Source organism: Rissa tridactyla, chromosome 9 (genome assembly GCF_028500815.1).
Source record: "Rissa tridactyla isolate bRisTri1 chromosome 9, bRisTri1.patW.cur.20221130, whole genome shotgun sequence".
Taxonomy (NCBI): domain Eukaryota; kingdom Metazoa; phylum Chordata; class Aves; order Charadriiformes; family Laridae; genus Rissa; species Rissa tridactyla.
Window position 1 is genome coordinate 14,803,211 of NC_071474.1, and position 27,632 is coordinate 14,830,842.

Consider the following 27,632-nt stretch of genomic DNA (forward strand, 5'->3'; position numbering starts at 1 on the left):
TGGATAGCAATTTCCTGGATCTAGATTGTATCTGTAACCAAAAAATATTTTTAAAAATATTTTGGACTCTCAGTGTTTTTTGTTTCCAGAATCTGTTATAATCTCCAAGAAAACCGTCTTCATATTTATTGGCTTTTCTTGGTTTACAGTTCTTCTAAGTTCTCTTATATTCAACTGATACATGTGTGCAGCTGAAGGGGGAGATATAGTTACTACTGAAAATATATTGAATATGTATATTGAATATATAAACAGTGAAAAGGAAACTATTCAAAAGAATGGGAGTAGTAAAAATGAGCAGTCATCTGTTAACTATGGAGCTCTACCTTTAGCTGTCTCAGTACCACGACAGTGGAAAGTAGATGCACGATTTGAAGCATGAATTAGATGTGAAGCTACATGTGTTACTGCACAAGGATGACAAGGTATATGTGTGGTCTTGGAGCGCACATGCATTTGTACAAGCAACTCTTCGAACTTCATCAACCCCAAAGTGAGTACATTTTTGGAGAGAGAGGGATGAGATTCACATGAATTGGTAATTACATTATCCACGCATGATACTGATTTCACTATAAAATTCAACCAAGGAGAATGCGGCATTCTTTGACCTAGCTGATAAAAGGTCAGAAAGCAATTTTGAATAATAAATGAGACCTGCTGACCTCATGACCCAAGTCTGGCAGGGTCAGCAGCAGCCCTCTCACCAGATGCTGATGGCAGATATACAGACGCAGACAGCTCAACTAATGAGCTTCCTAGATAAGGGTTTTAGATCCAGTGACATTTAAGTGCTATGCAGTATATAAAATAAAGTTACAAATAATCTGTGCCATAAAAAATTAAAGCAATATTTACAGTGAGGTGTAATACGACATACATGGTAATCCTCACTACAGCGATTATTTTACTGCTTCTCCTAGATGGCCTTTAACCACAAAATATAATACCTGACTAGCATTTCCTTTAAGGTCTTTTCTCTTCACATTACTATGGTTCCCATTCAGTGGATGTACTTTGAAGAGATATACTTCGATAGTGCATTTGTTTGGCACCTCATTTAATACAAGTCAACAAAAATTGCTTTTAAGTTTAAATTTATTTTATTTAAATTCAAGATAACATATTTCTTCCTCAGTGAGTAAAAGACAAGCCTAGAGCATGCAAGGCCAAGAGCAATTTTCTCCTGATCACTTCATCAACAGTTCCACTCAAAAAGTGTTACAAAGTAGGTGGCTCATGAAGAAGAGGTGGCAGTATACTAGAATTCGTTCTCTCACCCACCGTTAGATTTCACTGCGCAAATGGCCTAGGGTCACTACTCCATTCCAGCCCCTGGAAACCCTGCGTTTTGACTTCACCCTGGGTGCTGGGTCTGAGCTCCACAAACTGCCACCTCATTCCCCAGGTACACTACAGCACACATTTCCAGGAATATACCCACATGTTTGCTTATGTTCTGCATGAATTAGCAATGTAAGGCCAAATTTCTAAATACCTTTGTTGGAGGTTTTTTGAGCTCTGCTTTGTAAGGAAAGATAACTGCTTGGGTTCTCCCGCTGTCTAAATACTCCACTGTGAATACAATTAGCTACAGGAACTACAAAAGCTATAGGAGCTTTACTATGTCTTTTTAAAGTCACCATAATTACTTTTATGGAGGATGTCCTTTAGACACTGAAGTCTAGATAAAGGCTACATTAAAGACTCCACAGAAAAGTTAGTGTGCTCTATTCAATTCTGTATTATTTTGCATAAGTTAATTTTAACTTGCATAGCAACTGGTGTTTAAGAACTCGGAAACTTTCAATATTTGGTGGAGATGGAGAAAATAATGCTGCCCCATTTCATTGAAGGGGAATTTGAGGCACTACGTATGACGAAGAAACATTTGCTTCTGAGCTTTTAAAAGCTTCAGTCTTTCAGTTTAACTGCATGTCTGCATGTTCTGGAATTATGAGAAAGAATAAAAAAGGATGAGTGGCTGATTTACTTTTTCCAAACCAATTGGAATGCTGTATACTTCTACAACATTCTTTCCTATTTATTGCCTCTTTAAACTAACCAGCTTTTTAAATTACTTATACAGAAGCCTGTTAATTTTTCTTGCCTATCTTTAAGCTCTCCTCTATATATGCCGTATCTTTTCAGAGACAGTCAACAGAAAAGAACATGATCTCCCCAAAAGGCCCCACAATCAATGTACGTAATAACTTTGTAATATTTGCAGTGTTATTTATATTCTTCTTACACCTTCTCAGTGTATCAGCTCTTCTGTACACCTGTGCAACTTTTGACCGACATGTTACCCCTGACATTTATAGATGGAATTTACCTCCACAGTGGTGACTGGCATACCACTAGGGAGAGAGCATCTGTATCCTTCTGATCCAGGGGCTGCCAAGAGCCATTTAGATCTTTTTAATCAGTGCTGATTAAGGCAAGTCAGATGACTACCCTCAAATTTATCACTGCCTCTAAAGACCATGTAGCAGCCAATAGCTAGGGTGGCTAGCGCAAAGGATTGTCTTGACCACACGTCCTCCCTCTGCACTTGTGAGGACTTTGCAAGGGGAATTACACACTGTCTCTACATAATCTATCCCAATTTTTCACTGAGTCAAGTGTGTGCCTGGAATACAATTTTGGGACTTCAGTACTGTGTGTAGATACCAATTAAACTCATTGTTAGTGAGCCGAGCTTCTAAATCTTAGTGCATTCATTTAGGGAACCAGCAACAGTAACCAGCTCCTGCACTCCCAGCCTGCATGCAATTGAAATAAAATTTGATTATAAATAGATTAGATTATAAAAGTTGCTCAAAAGTCTGCCTCTAGCTTTGCTTCATGTATTTAAGATGGCAGAAGCCTCCACAAGGGAAAGAATTTCTTACTGCATCCAGTGCATCTGTAAAATGTACTCAGTCTTGCTTTGATTTCTTTCCTGCCACTAGATAATATCTGTATTTTTATGAGTCTTCTAAATTTCCTTAAAAAAATTACATTCACTCTGCTTTACAATAACATGAGCTCTATAGTGTGCAAGCAGTGTCTCATATATAGTTGTGCTCCTAATTTAATTCCTTCCCTGCTCCCCTCTCCTGAACAGCGTCTTGGTATTCCAAAGGCACATCTCTCTTCAAAAAGGAGTATATCTGGGATCTTTGGAAAATATCATAAAAGGAAAAAAAAAACCCAGCCAGATTATTTTATGGTTGCTCTATTTTATAGCTATGAGCGTAAAAGTCATTTTGGAAGTCAACAAAGAGTTGTTCACAATAGCTTCATACCTATTACCCCCCAACAAGACCCTACAAAGCTGTGCACCAGCAGAAGCTTCTGCCTAGCAGACCAAATCTTTCATTACGTAAATCAGCAGGGCTTATGTTAATTGTTTACTGGTAAAACTGTGTGTAGCAGAACAGTGCAGCCTGGAATTAGATTCACAGTTTTGAGACACATCTCTTAACCAACATCTGAAAATGCTTTAATCAGAGAGAGAGAGGAGGAGCTCAAGGGATTCACTTAGTGGGATCACCTATAAGCAGAAATTCTATTTGGCTTTGCTCAGCAGGAGCAAGAGATGCATCATACAGATTGGATCTCGCTATGGGCTCGCAAGGGTGTAAGTATGGGAAGGAGAAGTCAGAAAGGTTACTGTACCCAACTGGCACTGTAGTAACAGGGAATAATTCTCTCACAGAAAATCATTCCAGATAGGTCCTACACACTAAATTTGTTAAACAAATCTCCCAGCTGTCCTCTGAGGTACACTGCCCCTGTGCCATTGTAGTTGCAGAGTGTGACAGCTAACGTATGGTGGGGCTGCCGTTTGCCACCACTTGTCCTGCTTTTCATGCAGTACAACAATGCCATTCCATTTTATTTTTTATTCTGCACATTTATGCAGTGACATGGACAATGAGAATTGTCCCAGTATATGTGTTTTTTACTACAGACACCAAAGGATCCATTTTTAGTATTACCTCTGTGCTCTAAATGAGGAATGTGTAAATTAGTGCTGTCCACCAAAAATCAACATGCTTTCCAGAGTGTACAATATTTATTCTTCTTACCCTGGAATAGCATATTCCCAAAAGCAATTAAACACACCTTGCGCTCTTTCTTCTTCTCCTACTAAAACCACTACAGAGAAAAGTAAAAAAAAAAAAAAAAAAAAAAAAAAGAAAAAGAGTTCTTCATTTTGGTATGTTTTATGTAACTTTGCGCCAAATTGAAGTCCTACTTGCTGGTTTTTAGCACAATTATGCTTGATAGGAGCCACATTCATATATCCCAGAACAGATTCTGCCATCTGCGGCTTATTTTTTATTAAGAAGTCATTTCATATGCCATTTCCCCCTGAAAAGATTATGTTTTACTTTGATCCTCAATGCATACTACAGTTTTGCAAGTTGCATGAATTAATCAGCTGAGAATTTTCTAAGCAGAACTTGCACTTTATCACAGTGATAAACACACTGCAATCATTTATTTTTTTTTTTTATTTCAAAGGAATAGCTTCTCTGCTCATAAGCTCCAAGATGTCTAACAATCCAAAACACAAGGCTTTTTCATGCATTCCTTATTAGGACTTTTACTACAACACATTACATGCTTTTTTTTTTTGTCAAAAAATCATCAGTCTTTCTCATCACTAAACTGCACTTATGGTCTTACAAAATCCGAAAGCAAAGACTGACATTAAGTTCTAAGTGCTAAAAATGTATAAGCTACACAATCACCCGTGGACTTTGTGTGCAACTATGAAAACTCTTCTGCCTCCCCGTATTTTACATGTTTGTCCCCTTATCCAATTTTTAACCTTTACCAACCTTGAAGTCCCTTTTATACTGTATCAGGAGTGAAGCTCATTTGCAGACAGCTGCAATATGAGTTTCCTCACCCTGCCCTGCCATTGACCTACAACCTGATCTAAAAGAACCGCCTTCTTTCAGAGTGAGAAGTTATTCATTTGCCGTAATAGCTCTATTTTGGGCCTCCTCAGCAAAAACAGACAGTTGTGCCCAAATAGCATGAGGTTCTGTGATACCGGCCCTAGTTTTATATATACCGAAAGAAGCACTTAGGATTGGCTCACAAATCAGAGGTAAGAAAATCTATATTTAAAAACCAGCTTAGTATATACTTTGCTTAAAAAAAAAGTATTAGAAATTTATATTTTTTGTTCATATAGGTTCACTTTAATTTTATTCTTTATACTATGCAGCTTATTCACTGAGTAAAATGTAGTTTTCTAGTAGTCCATCACACACAGGGATGGAGAATGAATGAAAAAAGGGATAATCAGGGACTATGGAATAATAATTGGAAATAAATAAAATGTTTCTGATGAAAACAATTAGTCACAAGCATTACAAGTTGAAATTCAGTTCAGTGTTAAAGAGACAGTTTAGAAGCACATGGTACATTTATCACAGCTCCACAGACAAGTTATTGAGCTGTCTGTGAAAAACAGAGCCAAACAGGAAAGCTTTCAGCAGAATGCAGTGGTTGAGGTCCTTGATTGATAGAGTTAGATGATGCAAAGCTGTCTGATGGCCTTTCTGCAAAATAAAGTGAAGGAACTCAAGGTCTTTCATGACGATCTCTGACCACAGATGAACAGCTACTTTATTACAGCACAGATTGAGGTTGCACCTTAGTCCGTATTCTGCCACTTCTGGATGCACACGGTTAACTTTACCAACAATCCACTGTGTTTAACATAAGTGTCTGCCATCTTTACAGGATTTTAAAAGGGACAGCAGATTGCAGTAGTTAACAGCTTCGCCTCTTCTGTTTAACTGCGGTGACCGAAAAAAATATAATCAGTTTTATCACAGGCTTATTATTGCAATGATAGGGCTGATTGTTCAGGGAGAAGTGCCTCATTCAAAAGATAACGCCATTGTGCATAACAGCCAAAATCTACCTGCTGTGCTGCTTCCCTCAAAATGAAGTTATTTTCTCAAAATGTAATCTCTATCTTTCTAATGACTTTGGGTGTGGTCCCATTCTTCACTGACATGATGCTACTGATTTCATAGAATACATATTCACAAAACATGAGGATTATTACACTAGGTTTGTTTTTAGCAGAAACTGAATGCTTATCTCCATGCTTGTGATATCTAGGGAACATTCCCTTTAAGCAAAAGAGCCAACATTGCCTGACCAATATAAAGCGTTACAGTCATCTAAGCAATCCTGACTTTGGGGCACTATTAAATTCAGCTGAGAGCAGTGACTTCTCTTTACATAAGGAACTGAGAATATTTACTTCAGATTTTTAAGGATATTTAGCTGCCTGTGATTCACACTGGCTGAGGCTGTACTGCCTTTCCAGTTTGAAAGCCTCATCTTTGAGTCAAATGCTGCGCCCTAGTCTTCTTACATGCAGGGAGGGCATGGGTTCTCCCACTCCAGCCCATCCTTGTCACTGCTCTCACATAACAGTCACAATGTGAAGCAAACATAGACCACAACATGCAGAATAAATGCATGGGTTTAAGCCCTGTGTTATTCTCTGATATTAACACAAGTATAGGAGGCTAATGAGATTTTTTCCACTGCTTAAATACCTAAAACCCTGTTTACAAGGATTCTGGCCCTCTCTCTGCACAAGCTTCACCCCTGGATACCTCAATGCAGTTTTAGGTGCTGGTTTTAATTTCTACAGCATACTTTCAAATGAAGATGACCACTATGATTTCACTGCTATCCAAGTCAGAATAGTTGGAAAGAAGAAAGAAAAGATGTGGGTACTACGACTGTTTATCCTCCAGGCATTTTCACATTGACTGACACTTCTCATTTTAGAAAAGCAAAAAGTTCCACAAAGAATTTTTCAGAATATATAAGAGTTTGACTCTGTGCCCTATTTTAGTTAAAGTTCCTATTGCACACCTGGCTCATGGGGTTGGTAAAGCAATTTTTCAGAAGTTGCTCTCACTCACTCTCATTGTCTCTCCTTTGAAAAAAAACCACGTGTTTTCAGACATTTAAAGATCTTTTTCCTTGATTACAGGTCTTTCTCTCATTGGCAAGGCCAAAGCAGTGGCCTGGACTAGATGATCGTTGTAGGTCTCTTCTAACAAAACTATTCTAGTCTAGCGCTTTTTATATTTGAAATTATTTCATTCATCCTTGCATTCATTTGTATACTTCAACACTCCAGTGGGAGCACAAGGGTTTAATTGGGAGCACCCTCATATCAGAATTTGTTACGGTACAGCCCACTAAACTCATCTCTCCCCAGGAGGTGTCTCAGTAAACAACCAAAGTGTCAGTGACTGCAAAAAGCACAGTTCTAACATGGACAGGTTCACATATTCGGGCAACGTCTAAAAGAATTATTCAGCTTTCTAACAATTTCTACTCTGCAGTTAAGTGACGAGTCTTACTAATATCAACTCATTTCCTCCCCACCTCTTTGACTGCCTTGGTTTTAAAGTCAGTGTTAATCACTGCTCCCCAAAGTCTCTCCCTCAAAATAGCTTTGTCTTTCCATTACCTTAGTTTAATATTTACTTTAGAGGCTGTTGCCTAAATTGTCTCTGGTTATGGAATTCAGTGTCTCAGCAATCTCAGACTGACAAGAGGAAGCCTGCCTTGAAATTCTGACTTTGGAATGGCTAGTTTTGAAATGCTTTTTAAACTATTTTTACTAGCACTTCTCACTAACTGCACACTTCAAATATGAAAAACGTATTGATTTTGGTGTTAGGCCACAGTCACCTAACTAGGCCAATATAACAACTATGAAACCAGTGACTGATCAAGTAAGGCGAAGAAGCTGAGACAAAATTAAAAGATAACAGCAGAGTAGCTGCCAGAATTTAGTATTGAAAATAAACAGCGTCTGTTACTTCAGGAAAACCTTCTGTAATTCTATGAGCTATTTAATCAAAGCGCATGCAGTAGCTATGCTTTTTAATTAGAAAATGCATACACAAAAATATGTTCATTAATAGCAGACTATATGAGCATTTTATGGAATTTGAATTCACAGAATTGCCCAGCTCCTTTTTTCATGGTTGATGTGGGTATGTAGATACTTTGGCCTACATATTCAGCTTTCAACTCAGTTATTTTACAACAAAAAAATACCCATTTATACAATAACATACACCAGCAGTAGTTTTAAATAACAACATTCTGAATGCCTCACTTGGCATTATTTTGTTGGATTTATTCTGACTGATGACATACACACTGCAAGTCTTGCAGGGCTTTTATGCAAAATTAAATTCTTAGAGTATCATCTAGGATTTTACTCCTGTATCATATAGAAGACTCCTCACCACAGTAAAACCTGATAAAAAAGAAGATGCTCTCAATTGTCTGGATTAGATACTAGTGCAATAGAGTTGGGAAAAATGAAAATAACATTGACTGCTATCAGTAGAGACAGGCATTGGGAAATAAAAAAAGATTTCTGTCTTAAACTTTAAACTGATGTTGTGTGTTTCTAACCACAAAATTTTAAACAAACTTCTAATGAATTTACAATTATTTCAAAGTAGCATTTCTCTCTGATTAATATGGGGAACGCTATGTTTTGACATCCTAAAGGCTGACCTATGGGAAAGATTGCATTATTACATCTTTCTGTTGCATAAATTCAATCTTGAAATAAAAACCCTTTAAAAACAAAACACCATGTCTGGTTCATATAAATAAAGGTGTTTTAAAAACCTGTATTGACTTTTCCATGTTATTAAGCTTTTTAGATGAATCCAGTTGTTAAATGGTTGTTCTAGTAACTGGCCTGTCATCTGGAAATGTTCTTAGATTGTTTTTTTGACACAATGTCCCTGCAGAAAGTTGGGCAGTGTGACATAAAGAGCACAGGTTTGCCTATCACGCTGATTACTTGATGTAATAGTAAGCAAGCTTAAGTGAACTGTGTGTCTTCAATCTTTCCAATCACTTAGGGATGGGCACCAGAGGATACCATCCATCATCCATGGCCTGAAACATATGGTGCATCAGCAATCTTAGGCTGACCTAAATGATAGTAAAAGCTGCTACGCTGTTCACAATAAGAAATTGTTGTCCACTGAATTACAGGTTTGTGATTAGATTGCTAACATGGCCAACTTGATGTATAAGTGAAGTGTCCAGGAAAGATATTCCCTAGGATCCTTTGAAGATTAATTTATACCCTTGAAATGTGCACCAATCACAAAATGAAAAAATATGTCAAGATATTTTTCTTGTGAACAAAAAAAGCACTGCGGTGGTAACGGCTATTAATTTATTTTTGGCAGTTTTAGCCAACAGAATTCAATAAACAATGTTCTTAAAGGTTTTTGTTTTGTTGCAAGGCTTTTACTGCTTGACTCCTAAAAGCACTGAGCGCTACAACAATATCTTTTATAAGAGGGACAGCTCCCCCTCACATTCTACTCTAAATATCTCATATATAATTGCAAATATCACACAAAGACAGCTAGAAAAATAGTCAAAATTTTGTATTATTATATTCCTATCTAATGTATCTATAAATATAATACAATATTAAGTATCTATTTTAAGATAGAAAACACATTGTAATATATCTGCCCACTGATCCCAAAATTACCATTCTTGCTTCTCCATAAAGTAGATTCATACATCAATTTAGGAAAAATGCATCCACATCACACAGTTAAGGTTCAAACTGCAATATCAACTTTGTTGGGGCTTGCAAGAGGGGGAATTATTCCAGAGTAGCCCTACCCCTTAAATGATCTTTAGATAGTGGAACACAAATGGTGAAAGGCACATTTTAAGAGGCACAATCAAAGAGTGAAAAAGAACACTGCCTTATAATATCTGTGAACTATGTTAGAGCATAACTCAAAAACAGCATACATTTGTGCTGACCATTCAAGACTCCTTCACAAAAATCAACTTACTCCTGGCTCAGGGAAATTACTCCCTTATAAGCCATGGAACATTAGAGAAACTGCTTTGCAAATACAGCCACTACATACAATTATCACAAGACAACTGGAAACAATGGTTCTCTCTGCCCTGTCCATTCCTTTTTGTGACATGCCTTGCTGTCCCTGTACACGGGGTAGATCTGCTTGCTGTGCCTGATAGATTAGACCTTCTACTGATGCTTTAGTTTTATTTCTAGTGTGCTTGGCACTGACATAAGTCCTAAACCACATACAGGTCCTATTTTAAAACATTCCTAACCGTGCAACCAAACCATTAAATTTCATGACAGAAAAGCACAGGTTTACCGTCATGGTTTTTGTTTTTTTTGTTTTTTTTTTTTTTTTTTTTTTTTTTTTTTTTTAACTATTCCTTTAATATAGTCTATTGCCAGCAGTGTAATTCATATGATATACCATATATCATACCTTGACATGGTTAACAATAGTCACTAGCGAAAGGGGCTCCTTTTGAACCTTCCAAGAGGCACATACTAATTAAATAACAAATTCTTTCCTGTAGGGTGAGGATGGACTTAATCTGCTAAAATTATCTGGGACACACCTATTTGAAAGATCTTCCTAGTTTATATCAAAATGCTACTCTTTCCTGAAAACACAAATTAAGACCAGTGTCTGCTTAATTTACATAACAATAAAAAAAATTGTCTTGACTGAAAAGACAGTCTAAGATGTTCATTGTCAGCATTAAACTCTTCAGTCCAGTGAGATGCAAAACCTTGACAGCACTCCATTTCCAAGAGAAACAAAAGATTTAGGAGTAGTACATTATCGGTACATAAAACTGAGCAGACTTATGTCAGATGTATTTTGGTTTTATATTTTGGCGTTTTCTTTTAAAATTTACTTCTGGAGCTTAAGAAAAAAAGGGTGGTAGAGAAGAAAAGAATACACAGACTAGCTATTAATTATTCTACAGAAATTACCTCCTGGATTCAGGTTCCTAGTTCACCCTCTTCACTAGGCTATCTGAGCATCTTCTAGTAGCGCAGCAGGTGATGTGACTAACATCCATCATATGAGAACAATACAGGCACCTGGTCTTTAGGGATTACTGATAGGTATCTTAAGTGTGATACAAGTTGAATTTTTCCAAGGGTAGGGGTGAAAAAAAAAAAAAAGTCTTCTGCTAATACACTTCGAATTTGAGAAAAGAATTTCCTCAGATGTACTGGAAAGGTTTCTGTATTCATTAACATTTGAATTGCCATCTTTATTAGTAAGCTGAAGCAAGGTATGATACTTGGTGAATCAAACTTTGGGCCTTAAAATAAGCATATGCCAGAACACTAAATATGAACCAAGTATGACAGGAGAAAACACTGAACAATCATACTTATTAAATTTCAGAATTTGGAAGTCATCTTGTGCTGATCAGTTCTATGTGCCATCCAAATAGGAAATACTATTTCAATTAATAATGTTTGAAATACTATTTCAATTAATAATGTTTATCTGCTTTGAAACAACACTGAGCTCATCTTTATATGAAAAGCAAAATAGATTTTGCATTACTTAAAAGACATGAAATGCAAATGGATGTACTAAGACTTCTAAAAGTGTGTGAAGGTGCAGAAGCACACATAGAGATGAACACATTCTCCATCCTGAAATTTAACACTTCTGTTGATATACGTTCTACATAGTGATGGATATGTATGTACCTCCAACTGGTTCAATATTTTCTTGATAAACTTGATAGGCAAGAAAGGCTTCTTTTGAGTTATTTCCACTTTTTGTTTGCTGAGCCAGATGACTTGCTCTCTTATTATTAGAGACAAGCACTGTGCAGCTGTGTTGCTCTGCTGGGTGAGTGTTAGCTAGACTTTCAACTTTGATACTAATAATGATGACTTGTATAAATAAAAGTAGTTTTACCTTTCAGTGTGTCTTTCACAAAACACATAATGGAAAATTTCCATCTTACTGAAAACTATTAGCAGTAGTTTGAAGTAATTTCTCTCTTTTGGCAAGGATTTTTTTTAAACAAACAATACTATTAAAGCATTTAACTTTTCTTACTGCCAGATTATTATTGTATTACTGTTTAGTTCAATATTTGAATTGACTTAATTTTGTAAGTTCCTTTCATATGAGTTAGGAGAGTCAGATATGCTGAAATTCAAGGACAAGCACATCTCAAATACAGTTATAGACCAGCTTCAGGAACAAATTCAGTATCTTTTAAAAGATTCAAAAATACAAGATTCAAAATTGGGAGGTATATAGTCACTTGCTTCACATATCCTAAAGAAAATTTAAATGCTATTCCACTCACATAAAAGACTAACCAAGGCACAGGAAAAATCGTTACCTGCACACTGCAGATTGGTCTGGCATCCCAACAGCCGAAGATGGTACAAGCCATAGCTATCCGCAATCAAAACCTCTCAGCAAGATTTTATTCCCCACAATAAGAAAAGCCAGGCAACATAGACCAAAGGAAAAAATACTGCCAAACTCTTGCAAACCTTTTTCAAGGAGGGTAACAGTATAGTCACATAAAATGGAGAAGAAAACTCTTCTGCCTGGGGATCATCCCCTTATCCATTCTTTTCTGAACCACTCTTTTCTCAGAATGGCATCCAGCTCTCCAGTCCCTCTAGGGTGGGACCTAAATCTTTCCTCACCTTCATGTACCCCTAACATTGTATATGAAGATGAAACAGCAAAGAAATTTTATAGGAAGAAATTAATAAAAATAGTATCAGGAGACTGGAGATTACAGAAAATCAATACAGCCCAGAAAAAATCTAGATGGAGTGTTATTGTAAATATAAACAAGCTATTCTGATATTGTGTTTTTCTGCTCTACGGCTATTGGCACAGGGCTAAGGTTCAGTACTAATAATGGACTATACATAGAAGTACTTTTTCCCTCCCCTCAGTCTGCTTCTCATAATAGAAAATCTCCATCTTTGCAAGAATTAGCACAAGGAATTCTAGAGGAAGTGTTACACTTAGAACTAAAGTATTATTTTTTTGCGGTTTTATTCACAAGCTTTTACAGAAGCTAGGCGAGTGGAAGAATGACAGAGAGTGAAGCAGGGAAACACCATTAAGGCTGTGAGTTACTTACCAGTGTGGACAATGGGCAGGAGAGAATCTGAGCAGTTAAAGATTCTGAGTATTGTTAAATTAAAACAGTAAAAGGACAAACTTCAAAACATAACCTAACCAGGGTGAAAAACAATAGGTTTTATTCTCTCTACCTTTTGGATGAAATTAAGGCTCATGTTATACAGATGCAATTAAAAGAAAGTATAAAACACAGGAAATTAAAAAATTGCATTGTAATTCACACACTTATTTTCCATGGCATGTTTACATCTCTTCCAGTTTTAAGGAAACATCAGGAGACTTATTTGACCAATGGCTCTTTATACTAAATCAGTCATAAAAAGAGCAGGGTTTCCAACTATAAAGATAAAAAATTATGTGCTATTAGAACAATATAGGCAAGGAGACACTCAGAATAAGGAAGCAAGATGTGACAAGGAGTGGCTCTTCAAAAAAAACCACCAGAAGATAGAGAAGACTAGGCTTGTTCCAAAAAAAAAAAAAAAAAAAAAAAAAAAAAGCTAGGGACACTGCTTTAAACATTCAGTACTTGCAGTTCTTCATTTCTTATTTTGAAGCCCAACTCAGAACCTGCTTTCAAATCTTTGAAAGCCTTGTATTGTACTTTGCCTGTACCAAACGAACTTCTAAACCAGTAGAGAGGAAAAATGAACCAATGATAATTTTATATGTATGTATTAACATCCCTCAAAGAGAGAGTGTTTACTTTTAAAGATCTAAATAGAAGGTATCTTAGAGATTCTTTTCATTTAGTAAATACTGAAAAAAGAACATAGAAACCAAAATTGTCCAAACTATATTGTGCATTTGAATTCAGAATACATGTCATCCTTACTGCCTCCTTGACCAGTGAATCCTATCCTTCCTAATGTTTTGGAGGAGTCTGAGATGGCGCCTGTACAATTTGATTTTGTGTAAAAATACACACCAAATCTGATTTCTGCTACATTAAGGAGTTCTCTGGTAAAATATATGACGCATGGAATGAAATAAGCTGTAGTTCTAGAATGAGTCTTTAAGCTCACTTCCTTTAGTACTTGACCACTAATATTAAAGACTACTGGATCAAAATACAGTTTTAATTGGATATATAGGACATGATACAGTGGTATAGTTAAACCGCAGGTTGGATGCTAAAATATAACATTGATTTGTATTCTTTTACTGGAAATATTTGTAATATGAAACTAGGATATAATACCCTCATTTTTAATGCATATTCAGTACAGAGGAAAGCTACTGCTGTCACCAGCTTATACTCAAAGTCCATTCATCAAACAAACGCTAGATTAATTGGTTTGCTGTTTCATGGACTAAAATGAGATTACAGATGACTCGAATTCTCATTAATAGTGATGAAATGTTGATTATACAATCATTTCTTACACTGCTTATTGCTAATGTACACATACACACAAAATTGGCCTGCCAGAGAATTTTTTAAAACAGCCTGAAGTAAGTCTAATAGTTCAATGAATTTTGTTATGTGCGTGACCTTGTCCAAGAACACAAAACTTCATCTCCACCTAAAAAACTTTCTGTTCTTATTGGCTGAAATATTTGCACTAAGAACACAGTGGGCAGAGAAAGGAAATTTCATTTTGCAGATAATTTTTAACATTTTTTTTTTCTCAGGAAAAAGAGAAAGTGGAAGATGGGAATGTAAAGGAATAAAAACAGCCTGGAGGGATCCAGGTGGAAGATGTAACATGCAACAGAAGAAGGTTAAACTGGAAAAATGTGAGAGATGCCAGGCAGGAAGATATCTGAAGCCAAAAGTCAAATCAGTTGAAAAGTAACAACTGCAAGAGAATAGGATCCTAGTGTTTGCTTCAGATGCTGCTCTAAAACTAAAGTTTGGAAATACTTCAAAGCCCAGAGAGACTACATAGGAAGAAGGACAGTTTTGATTAATTTCATATGAAATACTACATGCTTTAATCACAGATGCTGTGAGGCTCAGAAGGACATTTCAGTTTATACATTTTGGAGGATTCATGTATGAAAAGAATTCCTGAAGTGTAAAGATTTCTTCACGTCAACATTCTCACTTATTTTTACCAAAACCTAACCTTACCTCCTGACAACAGTGGTCTGATTCAGATGTCAACTTACATGAACAGGACTCTACTTTGACCCAACCAGATCAGCTCTCACTGCATTTTCTAAACAGAATTTTGATATAATGTAGAAATGTTGTTCCGGATAAGAATTTAGGGTGGGTTTGTGATGGTGTGTACTCCCCTGCTCCCAACCTGACCTTCATCTCATGTAACCCTGGCCAAGCAACAACCATCTGTGGTGGTCATAATGGATGTATCTAGTTGTGATAGCTGCATACAGCTCAACATGGTTTTGGAGAGAGAGATAACACAATAGCCAAGGGCTAACTTGAGTAACGCACCCACCTAACCACAATACTGGCACTGTGGTTGATATGCAAATATGACTATAAGTCAATCATCTTACCCCCATAAATGGTGAACAGTCCAAGAGCCCTTTGAGCTCTCTTGAACAGCAGTGGGCTGCATGCCAGGATCTTACCTTGTGTAGGGATGTCCCTCAAGGTTACTTCTCAAGACTGAGAGATTTCTCGCCACAACAGATCCTCAGTAAGTTAATAATAGCATCCTAAACTTTGAAGCTTCACTAAGATTATATCTTAAAGTAATTGTGCACATGTAATCCTTTAGACATAAACCATTGACCAAGTCTGGGACTAGGCTTGGATCCAGCCACACCTAGACTCCTTTCTGAGAAGGAGTTCAGAAAGCAAGGGGGTCCTCTCTGAACCTTGACTTAACAGAAGGGTCTCCCTGACAATTCTGTCTGACCATGTCCTCTATGCAGTAAATAACTAGGTCTACCTTGCTATCAAATCTTGTTAAAACACTATTGCATTTGCTATCAAACTTTGTTAAATCCCTGTTTTGTATCAATAAACGTATTACTGCTTCTCTCCTAGGAGTGAAGTGCATCACTCTATATGTGACAGGATTCATGCAAATGTAATTTCATCACTACCAAGCGCAATCTATTATTCCTGTTGCACTTGCTTTTTGGCTAGTAGAAACATAAGCTCTGGAGACATAGTCTAGATCTTCATATGCCAAACTGTAGATACTTAATCTCAATACCTTTGAAAAATTGAACTAGTCTGACAAAGCAGCAGGAAGTACTATCGGTTCCTCTAAAGCAATAAAATCTTTGAACAGGCTGCATAGGGTAAATCACCTTAAGTTTCTTCAAATATCCGCATATAAAAAAAATAAAAAAATCAGTGAGTTTAACAAAGAGGTTATAAAAACTAACACAAACCCTTCACTTGCTTTCCTTTAGAATATCTGTCATAATGAAAGATGTTTCTAATTGTCTTTAGTTTTCTTCCAGACAACTGAATTGCCTTCCTTTCATGTGATTTCAATGTGCTAGAAAAGGAGCATTTTCTCCTATGCTCTTAAAAACCCATGCTGCTGGGATACGTGGATTCTTAACTGCTTGTGCATTTAATGATCTCTTTTCTCAATTTCTTTCAACTCAAAATCATGCACACTGTGAAAACCACCTCATTTCCTTGTTACAATTAAACTCAATAGCCTTTATCATACCAGAAATGGGATCAAATTCTATTCTTGAATTTTTTAAATCGGCAACCAATTCCCTGGTTCTGATTTCCACAGGAAAACTGGTAAACCTTTGCACATTGTCATGCTTCTATTACCATTTTTTTCCTTCCCCATTTTGCTAGACTTTTTTCTTTTGACCTCCAATTCTTTTATATCCCATTCTCCTCTTCTCTTTAGTCTTCTCTTCTTTTGTTTATCAGAAATCGTCCCACGAATTTCCTCCCAGCACCACTGACCCTGACTGTACAAGTAGTCAATCCACAAGAGAAGCGAGATTTCCCAAGAGCTGCACTGATAGCTTTCATTTTCTGGTTATGTGCATTTCTAGGACTCCAGCACATTTTGCCTGGATACCTTTTTCTAGTTTTGCTTGATTACTTGATTCATGTTGGATATGGAACACAGCCACACCAAGGCAAGCAGTTTCAAAGATTGAATACATTATATGTGTCACAAACCCAAATCCAAACTTGAAACTAACACAGTAAGGGAAATGTAAAGGGATGAGGACAGATGTATGTTTATCTGAATGTAACATGTTAACCCAGAAATTGATTCCTCAGATGTTCAAGTTTTGTGGGCATGTAGTATTTCACCAGAACACAAACAATACAAGTTACATTAGTGTGGTTACAGTAAATAAGAGTATCAATGCATTTTGCACCCTTAAAAGTTACTTCCCCAACAATCAGGCAACCAAGGACAAGCTTTCATTGAAATCCTATTTAATCTTTGCGATATCAATGGTCCAAATAGACTAATGCTCCGAGTTGGGGCTGTCTTTTGGGCCTTTTTTGTTTGTTTAAATATAGAGTCAGAATGTATATTTGGGCTAATAAGAAAAGGCAGTAGGTTGTAAGAAGATGACAATATGTAAGAAAATATCAAGAGAAAAAACAGCCCTTCTCCTTATCTGTGCTTCCTTGACAAAACCTTAAGACTTTGGAGGCAGGCAAGAAGATTCATTTGCTATATAGAAAGACACTTTTACAGAATGACTTCCTAAGAGTTGACAAAAAGTTGTCTGCAACTGGACAGATTTCTGAAACCCAGACAATAGAAGTGTTTGAAACCCTCTGCTGCAGGTCGCTACATTTTCTAGTGAACAGAAGCTGTTATATCCCGCCTTTCATTGATTTACCATTACTGAATGGATTCCTCATTTTAACAAAACATATCGTTATATTCTAGATAAGTCTTTGACAATTCTTTACACTAACCTATGGAATTCAATTGCCACCATTAATTTCACTCTGGTATTTATCAGCAGAAGCTTTTTTCCTGCAAGAACCAATTTATTTAATTGAATAGTTTAAAGAGCTCCAAAGCCACATACAAAAGATGAGGTTATAGCTAATAGCTTTCAAATATACTTAAAAGCTTGAATCATTAGCAGTTTCTTAAACTAGGAATTTTTAAGTGCAAACCAGAATTTATTGCAAGCTAGTCTTAGCAGTGTGATTTTTCAATATTGTCCTGGTTTCAGCTGGGATAGAGTTAATTTTCCTTCTAGTGGCTGCTGTGTTTCAGATTTGGTATGAAAGGCATGTCAATAATGCATATTGTTTTAGTTGTTGCCAGGTGATGTTTGTATTAGTCAAGGACTTTTTTCGTCTTCCCATAGAAGCTGCGAGGGAGTACAGACAGAACAAGCTGGCCAATGGAATATTCCATACCATTGACATCATGCTCAGTATATAAATGGGGGTTGGCAGAGCTGGGAACACGCAATCACTGCTCATGACAGGCTGGGCAACCAATTCACAGGGTGGTGAGAGTGACTTGGGTTGAATTACTTCGTCTCATATATTGTTTCAGCTTATTATTGTTATTTTCCTTTTCTGTTATTGTTCTATTAAACTGTCTTTACCTCAACCCATGAAGTGTTTTGGTTTGGTTTTTTCTTTCCCCTGGTTTTCCCCTTACCCATGTGGGGAGTGGAGGGGGAAAGTTGAGCAAGCAGCTGCGTGGTCCTACTTGTTGCCTGGGGTTAAACCATGACACATGTTTCATTTTTTCACAAATCTAAGAGGCAGGAAAATAATATTCTGTATTTAGGAATAAAGCCTATACTTCATGCTTTCCTTTAACTTTTCCAGTTTTTTGGCATTCCTGGAATATCACATACATCAGTTCTTCAATTTAATATCTGAGAATTAACATCTTAGAACACATTTATCCTCACAATTTTCTTAAAAGGTAAATAAATCCAGTTCCTCACATTTTAGAAAAAGTTGAGGCACACAATTCCAGAAGAACTTGTATGCTATAACGCCGTTTCAGATAAGATAGTTTTGGCTCCCAATGTATTAGAATAAATAAATAGGCATCTGAGGATGGCACATAGGAAACTGCTTCAGTTTTCAGTAGTGCAGTAGCTAAAAGATCACAGTTCTACACACAACACACACCTTCTAACTCTTACACTTGCAAATATTTTGAGATTTCTGTGAAAAGTGAAACAATTTCTGTAGATAACTCACTGCAGAATGCCTTGAGGATAAGCAGTGAATTACTGTTGAAGAAGATATGGTTTTAAATCAACTCAACAGGAGACACTATCCAATTTCTTTGTATCCAATCACCGGGCTATTGAATGACAACAGTGGTATTAACACCATCTTTCCTCCGATCAAAGAAGTTCTGCACGTGGCTGGGTATGGATTACATATGTATGTATGCCACAAGATCAAATACTAAAAATTAAAAATTAATGAAGAATGCCAGCAAACTTAGTTCCTCTTAGTTTATGCAGATAAAAGCAGACAAATAGATTCCTAAGATTTTAAAATCACTGCCTCTGACTCACATGGCAGTGGAAAACAATACCACATGACAACCTGTTAAATGGTACCGTTACCTGAGATTATCAGTGTTTAGGGAAAAGGCAAGAAGGGATAAAGTGCAACGTATTTTTTACGAATTATGATGAATGTCAAAAAAATAGAGAAAAACCTCAGCTTCTTTGAAGAACTGAAGCAAAGCTTGCAGAAATCAATGGTAAGATTGCTATCAATATGTTTGGAACAGGTCCAAAATTATTATCTCTGACATTAACATAAAGAAATTGCAACTGTTTGCATTTATATTTCCTTTTAGCAGCAATGGCAGAATGTAGTAGCGCAGAACACAGTTAACCCTTTCTCTGGCATGCTTTACATGAATAGCTTTCTTAATTCCTTTTCTTTGTTTCTGGAAAACTACATGATGGTTTGGTGTTGTTTGGGTTGTTTTTTTTTTTTTTTTTTTAATTCAATTAACAAACAATTCTGTCAGCATGGAACTGCAGAGGAAAATATGCATTTTAAATTATTCAGCAAGTGAAGCTGTTGTGTAAATGCTATCACCCTTAACCATGAAGTAAGGATACAGGAGCTTCCTAAGGAGTACGAAGCTTTCTGAAAAAACAGCTATATAATATAATACAATATAAACTTTAAAGATAATAAAACTGAAGGTCAAATCCTGAAATTTGGTTTGTCTTTTTAAAGAAAACTTATATTGACTTCAATGTAAATTTGTTGAGTTAAACAAGGTTAAACATCTCCAGATCAAATCTATTAATTCCAATTAAACAAAAATTAAATACAATACAATGATGATGGCCGCCAAGATTCAGATACTTTTACTTTGGTTCAGAGTGCATGATCCCAGTCTTGAAGTATGACGTAAAAACCTGCAACAATATTTAACCTTTACCTTAATGTCACACAAGATGACAGCTACTGTACAACCCATAAATACAGAGTATTTAATAAGATATAAGATAACAACCCTATCAGATGAACGACTAAAACCAGACATAATTACTTGTCTTAGTAATTACGCTGGTTGTAGACTTACTCCTGGATGGGTTTTTAATAATTTCTGCATATCATTACATGCTACATATAGTTTTTTACTCTTTAACGTACTAGAAATCACAGAAAAATTGTTCAATTCTGAACAAACCCATCAAGTTTTCCAGTGCCTATTAGAAAACCATACAAACAAAACCATGAATATTTGTGCTATTTACATACCGTGATAAGTAATGCAACAAGCTAAAACATGAATGGAAATGAGAACAAAAAGAAAGCTAATACGTAACTAAATGCTCATACTGCAACATCTCTTTCCCAGTCGTCTTCTACATCTTCTGTCTATTCCAGAATACATTAAATTGCTGAACAACGATATGTCAAAAAATCCACTCTGCTTTACAGGATATATTTATGTGTTCTGATCATGAAGTATGAAAAATAAGTCCTAGCCAGTATAAATGTATATGAACACTGTGCACATTCTAGCAAAGCAATTTTCTATCTGTTTGTTGAATAACCTTCAAATAATAGGGTTAAGAACAAAGTCATGATAGAAATCTTTTACTAGACATACAACCAACCAACCCTCCCTTTCAGACAGTGGAAAGCTGAAGTAACTCCCCTGAATTCATAACTTGTGTGAGCCTTAATACTTAATTAGAATTAAACAACAATCGACTACTAGACTCTTGTAATCCTTCCAACGCTCTCTACATAACACTTTTTTTTTCATCTCGTATAGAAGGTTTTGAATCAAACCCAAAAACCCAAACACATCTGGAGTTCGCAGATATCTGCATTTTCAACTTCCAGTTAGTCCCATTTTTGTTGTAACCCTTGTCAAAACACCCCATTGAAATACAACCTGAAAATTCAGGAAATTTGAAATCAAATCCATATATGAACTTTACAGCTGGGGATGTTTTAGTTACAATGCATCTTGTCCCAAACCACATAAAAATAAAGTGATTCAAAGCAATCTTCAATGTAAGCAAAGTACAAACTCATATATGACAATTATTCAAAGTGTTTGAGTTTCACTATATTCCAACAGTCCAAATTATAGACACACCATTTTGTTTCATGGCCTGAAGCAAGTATCACTGATCATTTTTAGTATCCTGGAACAAGGAGATCGGTAACAAATTTTCATGACAGACACACACACTCAATGAGATTATAAATTAGTTTCCCAAGAGAAGGCTCACTAATAAGATTGGATCTAAAATTTAGGTCACTTAATTTTAAGACTCAGCTAATGGGCTAAAAAAAAAAAATGAGTATAACTTCATAACATAAATTCAGGTTCAATCTTTTTTACCATAAACATTAGCACCATTGTAAAGTTGCAAAGAATAAGCTTCTTGTAAAATGAAATGATCTAATTGTAAAATGCATTTGATATCTCCTTGCAAGGAGGTTATTTCTAAAAGAAAAATAAAATATTCTGTATTACATTATGAAGTTATAAAATGTAAGCGATTAATTTTTAGTGCTGTGTAAGTTCTGATGTCATTGAAAGGATAAATTTGTAAAACTTCTCTTCAATGTGATTTACTGATGCTGTTTTAAACACGCTGCTTCATATATTTACAATACCAGAACTATCATACAATCAAAGAAAACTTTACCTTTTCTTCTTTAATGTTCAGAGATGATGAGAGAATGTAAAAGTCCTTTAACTCCTTGACAATTATATGAGAAAACTCAGCCTGATAAGGTCAGAAATAGGCCATTTGGCTTGTCTTACACAGAAATAATGTATTACGAAGTCATACTCCTAACTTGCTCTGAGTACTAGAGAAAGTTCTTCTGAAAGAATATACCAATAAATTTTCCACCTACACGGCAAAGAAACATTTTTAATGTATCGTAAATCCCTCTCCTCAGTCTTTGGCAGTGTCCACAACTTACCATTTCCATTCTCTACTATGGCCAATGGCTCTCTACAGATTGCCGTCTTTCCCAAGGTATTGTATGAAGTCCTTTGAACTTCCGCCAGCAGCACTGCTTGCATTGCCTCAATAATCTGTCATAAATGCAAATTTATTATTGGATGATATTAGTTACTTCAATTATTTATCTAAGCATTTGACAATTTTAAATAACTACTACAAAATTTTAAGATTGTTCCAATGAATGTCACTAGAAAGTCAACACTTATGGATATCTTTCAGACAGTGATAATCATGCATAACACACATATCATAATCAGTGATAACACACATATTGAGAAACAAATGTTAACTCAATAGCAATAAAATGGTGCAAGCTGTCAATTGTGACTGCTTCCCATTAACCGAACATTCATTTTCTTTAATCTCAAAACCAGAATCAGTTTTCTACTGCCTCTTTGATTTCAATGGGTCATGACAATATACCTTACTAAAGCACATGGTGATAACAGCTAATAAGAAATATCTTCATTTTATTCTGTGATGTGTGCAAAAATGCTTCAGACTGAATGAGGACTGTGTAGTTAGAAGTTTTATAATTTTTGGTGTCTAGTCTCTCTCTGAAAAGCTTAAAGAATGTTTTGTTAGTAGCAGGGAACCTCTATTCCTCCAGCTTAAACATGATAATACTGTATTTTTTGTCTAATGCAAAGAGAAATACCATTCCTCAATCTCCTTTTATCCAAAAGAAACATCTGCTGGAATTATGAACAGCCTATAAATGGCACTTGTAACATATATGGGTGTTAAGACAATGCAGTGTGGTGACTGTATGATAGAGCTATTACTTTCCTTCTCTTTACTCTAGCAGAGAAGTCCCAGCATTAAGAAAGTTTAAAGACATAAGACATTTATAAAGCACATGAAGACATTACACAACAGACCCAAAGTTTTGCAATCCTCGCTTAGTCTAAATTTCAGCATGGTGCAGAACGGCAGCATGCATACCTTCTCTTAATTGGGTATTTCCTTCAGAAAACAACTACAATTTTTTCCCCTCAGGAAGGTATTCATTCTCAAGTACAAGAAATTTCATGAAAGACAGAGAGAATCTAAAGTTACCAGGACAGCGTACTCCACCTCAACTTAAATATGAATTTAAACTGAATATGAAAATTTTAAGTTAAATATGTTTGTGTTATAAACATTTTATATTTCCATTATATTTCTATTATAAACATTCTATTAAAAATATTTAAGTTTAATATGAATTTAAGCTGACATGCAGGCTCCCTCAAACTGCTTGGAAGAGAAACAGTTTCATCTGACTAATGAAGTACAGTGCATTTGTGGGGTGTCCTCAATCACATTTCTAGCTGCCCTTGTAAATTCAAATCATTAAGCAGAACAAAGGATGTGGGTGTCCTTTGTGACAAAATCCTTTATTGTAGACAAGTATACCATAGTCAGGTCCACTATGTGAAAGTTCACAGCAAGTGAACCCAGCCCTATGTGTTTTGACATCGCACAAACCTTCATCTTGTTATAATAGCTCTTTATCTTACAGGGGAAACCAAAGGCAGTTTCCAGTCCCTCATATCCACACAACCCTGATCTTTGGGGATTACAGATCCTGACTTTACAGCAGACTCTTACAATATATCTACAATAATTAAGAAAGGGAAGGAAACACAGACATGTTGCCATTGTCCTGGGAAATTTTTTGACAAAAAACTAATTTCTTATAGAGGTACACAAAAGAATTGCACACAGTATGTGTTTTTCATGGTGTTCTGATCGGCTAAGAACCTGTCACTAATCTGATCAGGTATTCATCACCTGTACCATTGCTGCGTATGCCAGCCAGGCAGCATTTGTAACATGTAATTTCCTCTAACATCCTTAAAATGAAATAAAAAACTGTGACAAATGGCACAACATGATATTGTAGAAGCACCTGTACATCTCTGCATGTGACTTGTCTATCACTTTGTTGAATGTGCACTTCCACAGTGCTCAGGGTGGTTTCACATGTTTAGTTTTGTCCTCTCAATGCGTCTTCCCCAAGAATTCATATACCTCATCTATCATTATCACCAAGTTTAAAAATCTCCAGAAGCTTTGCCTGTTTCTAACACAAAACAATCTACACGAGCACCTTTCATTTTCTCTGACAGTTTCCACTTTAGCATTCTTCTGGATTACATATACATTGGCTACCTTGTTGGCTACTAGTATGTTCATTCCACCCTTCCCCCCCCGCCCCCATAATTGTAACCACTGTTGTAAATACCAGCTGCTTTTTAGTTGGGATTGTGAAATATGACAGAAGTTACGCTGCTTCTATGCCTGAGAAAGTATAAATAGCATATGTCCAAGTATAAACAGAGACATTAAGGAGCGAAGGGTAATTAACTCTGCAGCAGCAATACTAGAGAACAACTCAAAAAGACAAGTGAACAAAAGTTGAGGCAAGCTATACTGTTACATCTATACTACGTTATATTGTCTTTCCTTTCTACACTTTATCATTTACTCCCAAGGATTACTATTCTCTTTATAATGAGTGGGTCTAAGGAGAGAAGTCAATCGACATCTCTCCTGGTTATTGCTCAGGCCATAACTTCAACAGGGCTGAGCCTTCCAGATGCCTCCTTAACACAGTCTCATCAGGGAGCAAAAAAAATACAGATCAAAATACCAGGCTCGTATTATCCAGTCTGCTTTCCTCTAATTCTGGATAGCAACTGCCAGGATATTCATCTAGACACTTATACTGAAGTCATTTGGTTTCAGGTAGAGTCAAATGCTTTAAAAACAAATGCATTTAGAGAATTCTTGTTAGAGAAATTGCTGCAAACTTGGGCATCAGCAAAGAAGGCACTAGCTTATCAGTACTACTCTCTGCAATGGCCTTAACATGATATGGTTTATTCTTTGAAAGTAAAGCCCTTTGTAATATCTCTCAGGTTCATCACACCTTATTTTAGGTATTAATGGAAATGAAGTAACTGAAGTAAAAAAAAAAAAAAAAAACCACAGTCGGACTGCAGGAATCAATACAAATAGATGAGAAAGTCCTAATGAGGACTTCTCTGAATGAGATGATTCATTCCTCCTAAAGTCTCAGCAGTGCCCCTGCACTGCCTATCTTTTTCCACCGATGAAAGATGGAGTTTAAAACAACTACATTCTCCTCATGCAGCTGATTATGTCAGAGATCTAAACACGGTATCAAGAGTTTTCCTAAGGGGAGGCTGTGCTAATTATCTAGCTGATAATAGAGAATACATATGTTCTTGTACAGAAAAGGAATACTGCAACATCAGGATGGCAGTAGAGGACTTCCAAATCGGGACCTAAATATTGTATACTGAAGCTGTACAGTGTAAAGTGTATTTCTGATGGTACTCCTGAATTAATACATCCAAGTTCTAACAAGGTCTTATTACCTGGGATTATACAACAGGACTGTTTCAAGGTTAGAGCCGACTCATGTCCAGGTAGCTCAGAACTAGGAGGAACAGATGCATCACTCCTGCCGATTGCGAAGGCATTAGTAATGAATCTGATAAAGCTCAGTTATTTCTATACGGGTCTATCACACCACAGAGCCCTAATACTTCCGTACGTAACAGAAAGGCAAACTGCTGAAGCCCCATAGACTGGTGGACACCTGCGAGTATGAGACCACCCACATGTTGTCACGGAACTAAAATCCTTGACCATAGGCGTGAAGACTGTACACATGATGTTTTGTTAGTGGAACTACTGACCTATTAAAAGTTACTTGCAAAACTCACTATGTATACTATTGAATTTCTTTGCTGAGATTAGCACTGAAAATGGGAGGGTGGCTTTGGAGACAGGGTCATTTACTCCGTTTTACAAACGGTTGTCCAGCTTGGGGAGTCTGACATATTGTAGAAGTAAGTTTACTTGGTCTAGAATAATTTTGTGAAGAGATAAAGGACTTCAGTCTTCAGGAAAGTCAACCTAACAAGAACTAACTTCACTCAATGAGATTTGAAAAGATCTTAGAGCAGGAAAAAAGGAAGCAAATTATTTCCTATTGTATTCTTTCACTTGAAATGCCTGAACAAAGGTATAGAGGGAAGGCCTTTCAACACCTATATTTGAAGACTAAGGAGCTAGGAAGAACATAATGATTATCAAAGAAATTCTTCTGGTGGAAAAAAAATACACTTATATCTGCTAGAGTCAGTAACAGGCAAAATGTTTTGATTGCACTGCAGTTTGAATATTCTGATAACTTTTGTTTAAATTTTATTTTAAAGTTCACTCTTTCAGCCAAAATGGTTCCACAAAATTAAAATATAACCAAATACCTATCACAGGTATAACTGAGGAACAGGCTATTTAAATACAGAGTAAGGACGTTTAAGGGCAGAAATGCAACCACTTAAGTAATTTTTGGGCAGGATGGGAGTGTGGCAACAACAAGCTATATTTTAACTGAAAGAAGAGCAAAATGCACCACGACGACCTTTCCTTTAAAACCATCTGGGGGAAAAAAATCCTAGAAAAATATTTAAAATTTTTAAAATTTAAGACAGAAAAATACCTCCCTCAGCCCTTCAACAAGTCAGTAGACCCCTGATCAATCATTTCCAGCAGGTTTTTTCAGTTGCCTTGTTTGCCCAGAATCTGTTACAGTACCGTAAGGAGATGAGGAATCGATAAATAGCAAGTCCTTTGGGTCATGTCTGAGAGTCAGTATCCTCCACTGAAGATAACAATAGAAAAAAGTTTTTAAAAGCAGGGTAACTAGTGATGTTTTGGGTAAATGTACATGAGTGTTTAATCAGGCTGCTCAGGATTAATAAATTGATGATAAATCTGTGTTTGTATAAAGAAAGGTTTAACAAAGCCACCCTAATATAAACGAAGACTATAATTTTGTATAAACCATTGGTTGCTGATTACCCAACTGAATGTTAAGATGTTTATGGCAGTTTGGCTGCGAACAACCAAAAATCTGTACTACAAAGCAGGTTAACGAAGCTTATTGCAACTACAAGGATGTGTCTGAATAGCATAAAGACTTGAGAAGCATTGATAGCATCGCATTTGCAGTTCTTGAAAATTTCAGTGTCTTAAATTGAAAGTCTTTTCAGCTGAAAAAACTGAGGCAGCTTATTCTGAGCCTTATCTTCCTGCACACTAACCTCCTGTGGTAGATAAGACCATTATCATTGCAAAATATAAATACATAGACCACACATAATCAGCTATGCTACAAATACAAGTTTC

General features: G+C 36.2%; 1 protein-coding gene across 3 annotated transcripts in view; it reads right to left on the bottom strand.

Annotated features, from left to right (window-relative positions):
* WDR72 (WD repeat domain 72) overlaps positions 1 to 27,632 on the bottom strand; it is a 122,065-nt gene that overhangs the window by 21,363 nt on the left and 73,070 nt on the right. For all 3 annotated transcript variants that reach the window (XM_054215051.1, XM_054215052.1, XM_054215050.1), the window contains one exon: positions 22,378 to 22,492. In XM_054215051.1, the coding sequence (XP_054071026.1) occupies positions 22,378 to 22,492 (115 nt within the window). The remainder of the gene's footprint in view (positions 1 to 22,377; positions 22,493 to 27,632) is intronic.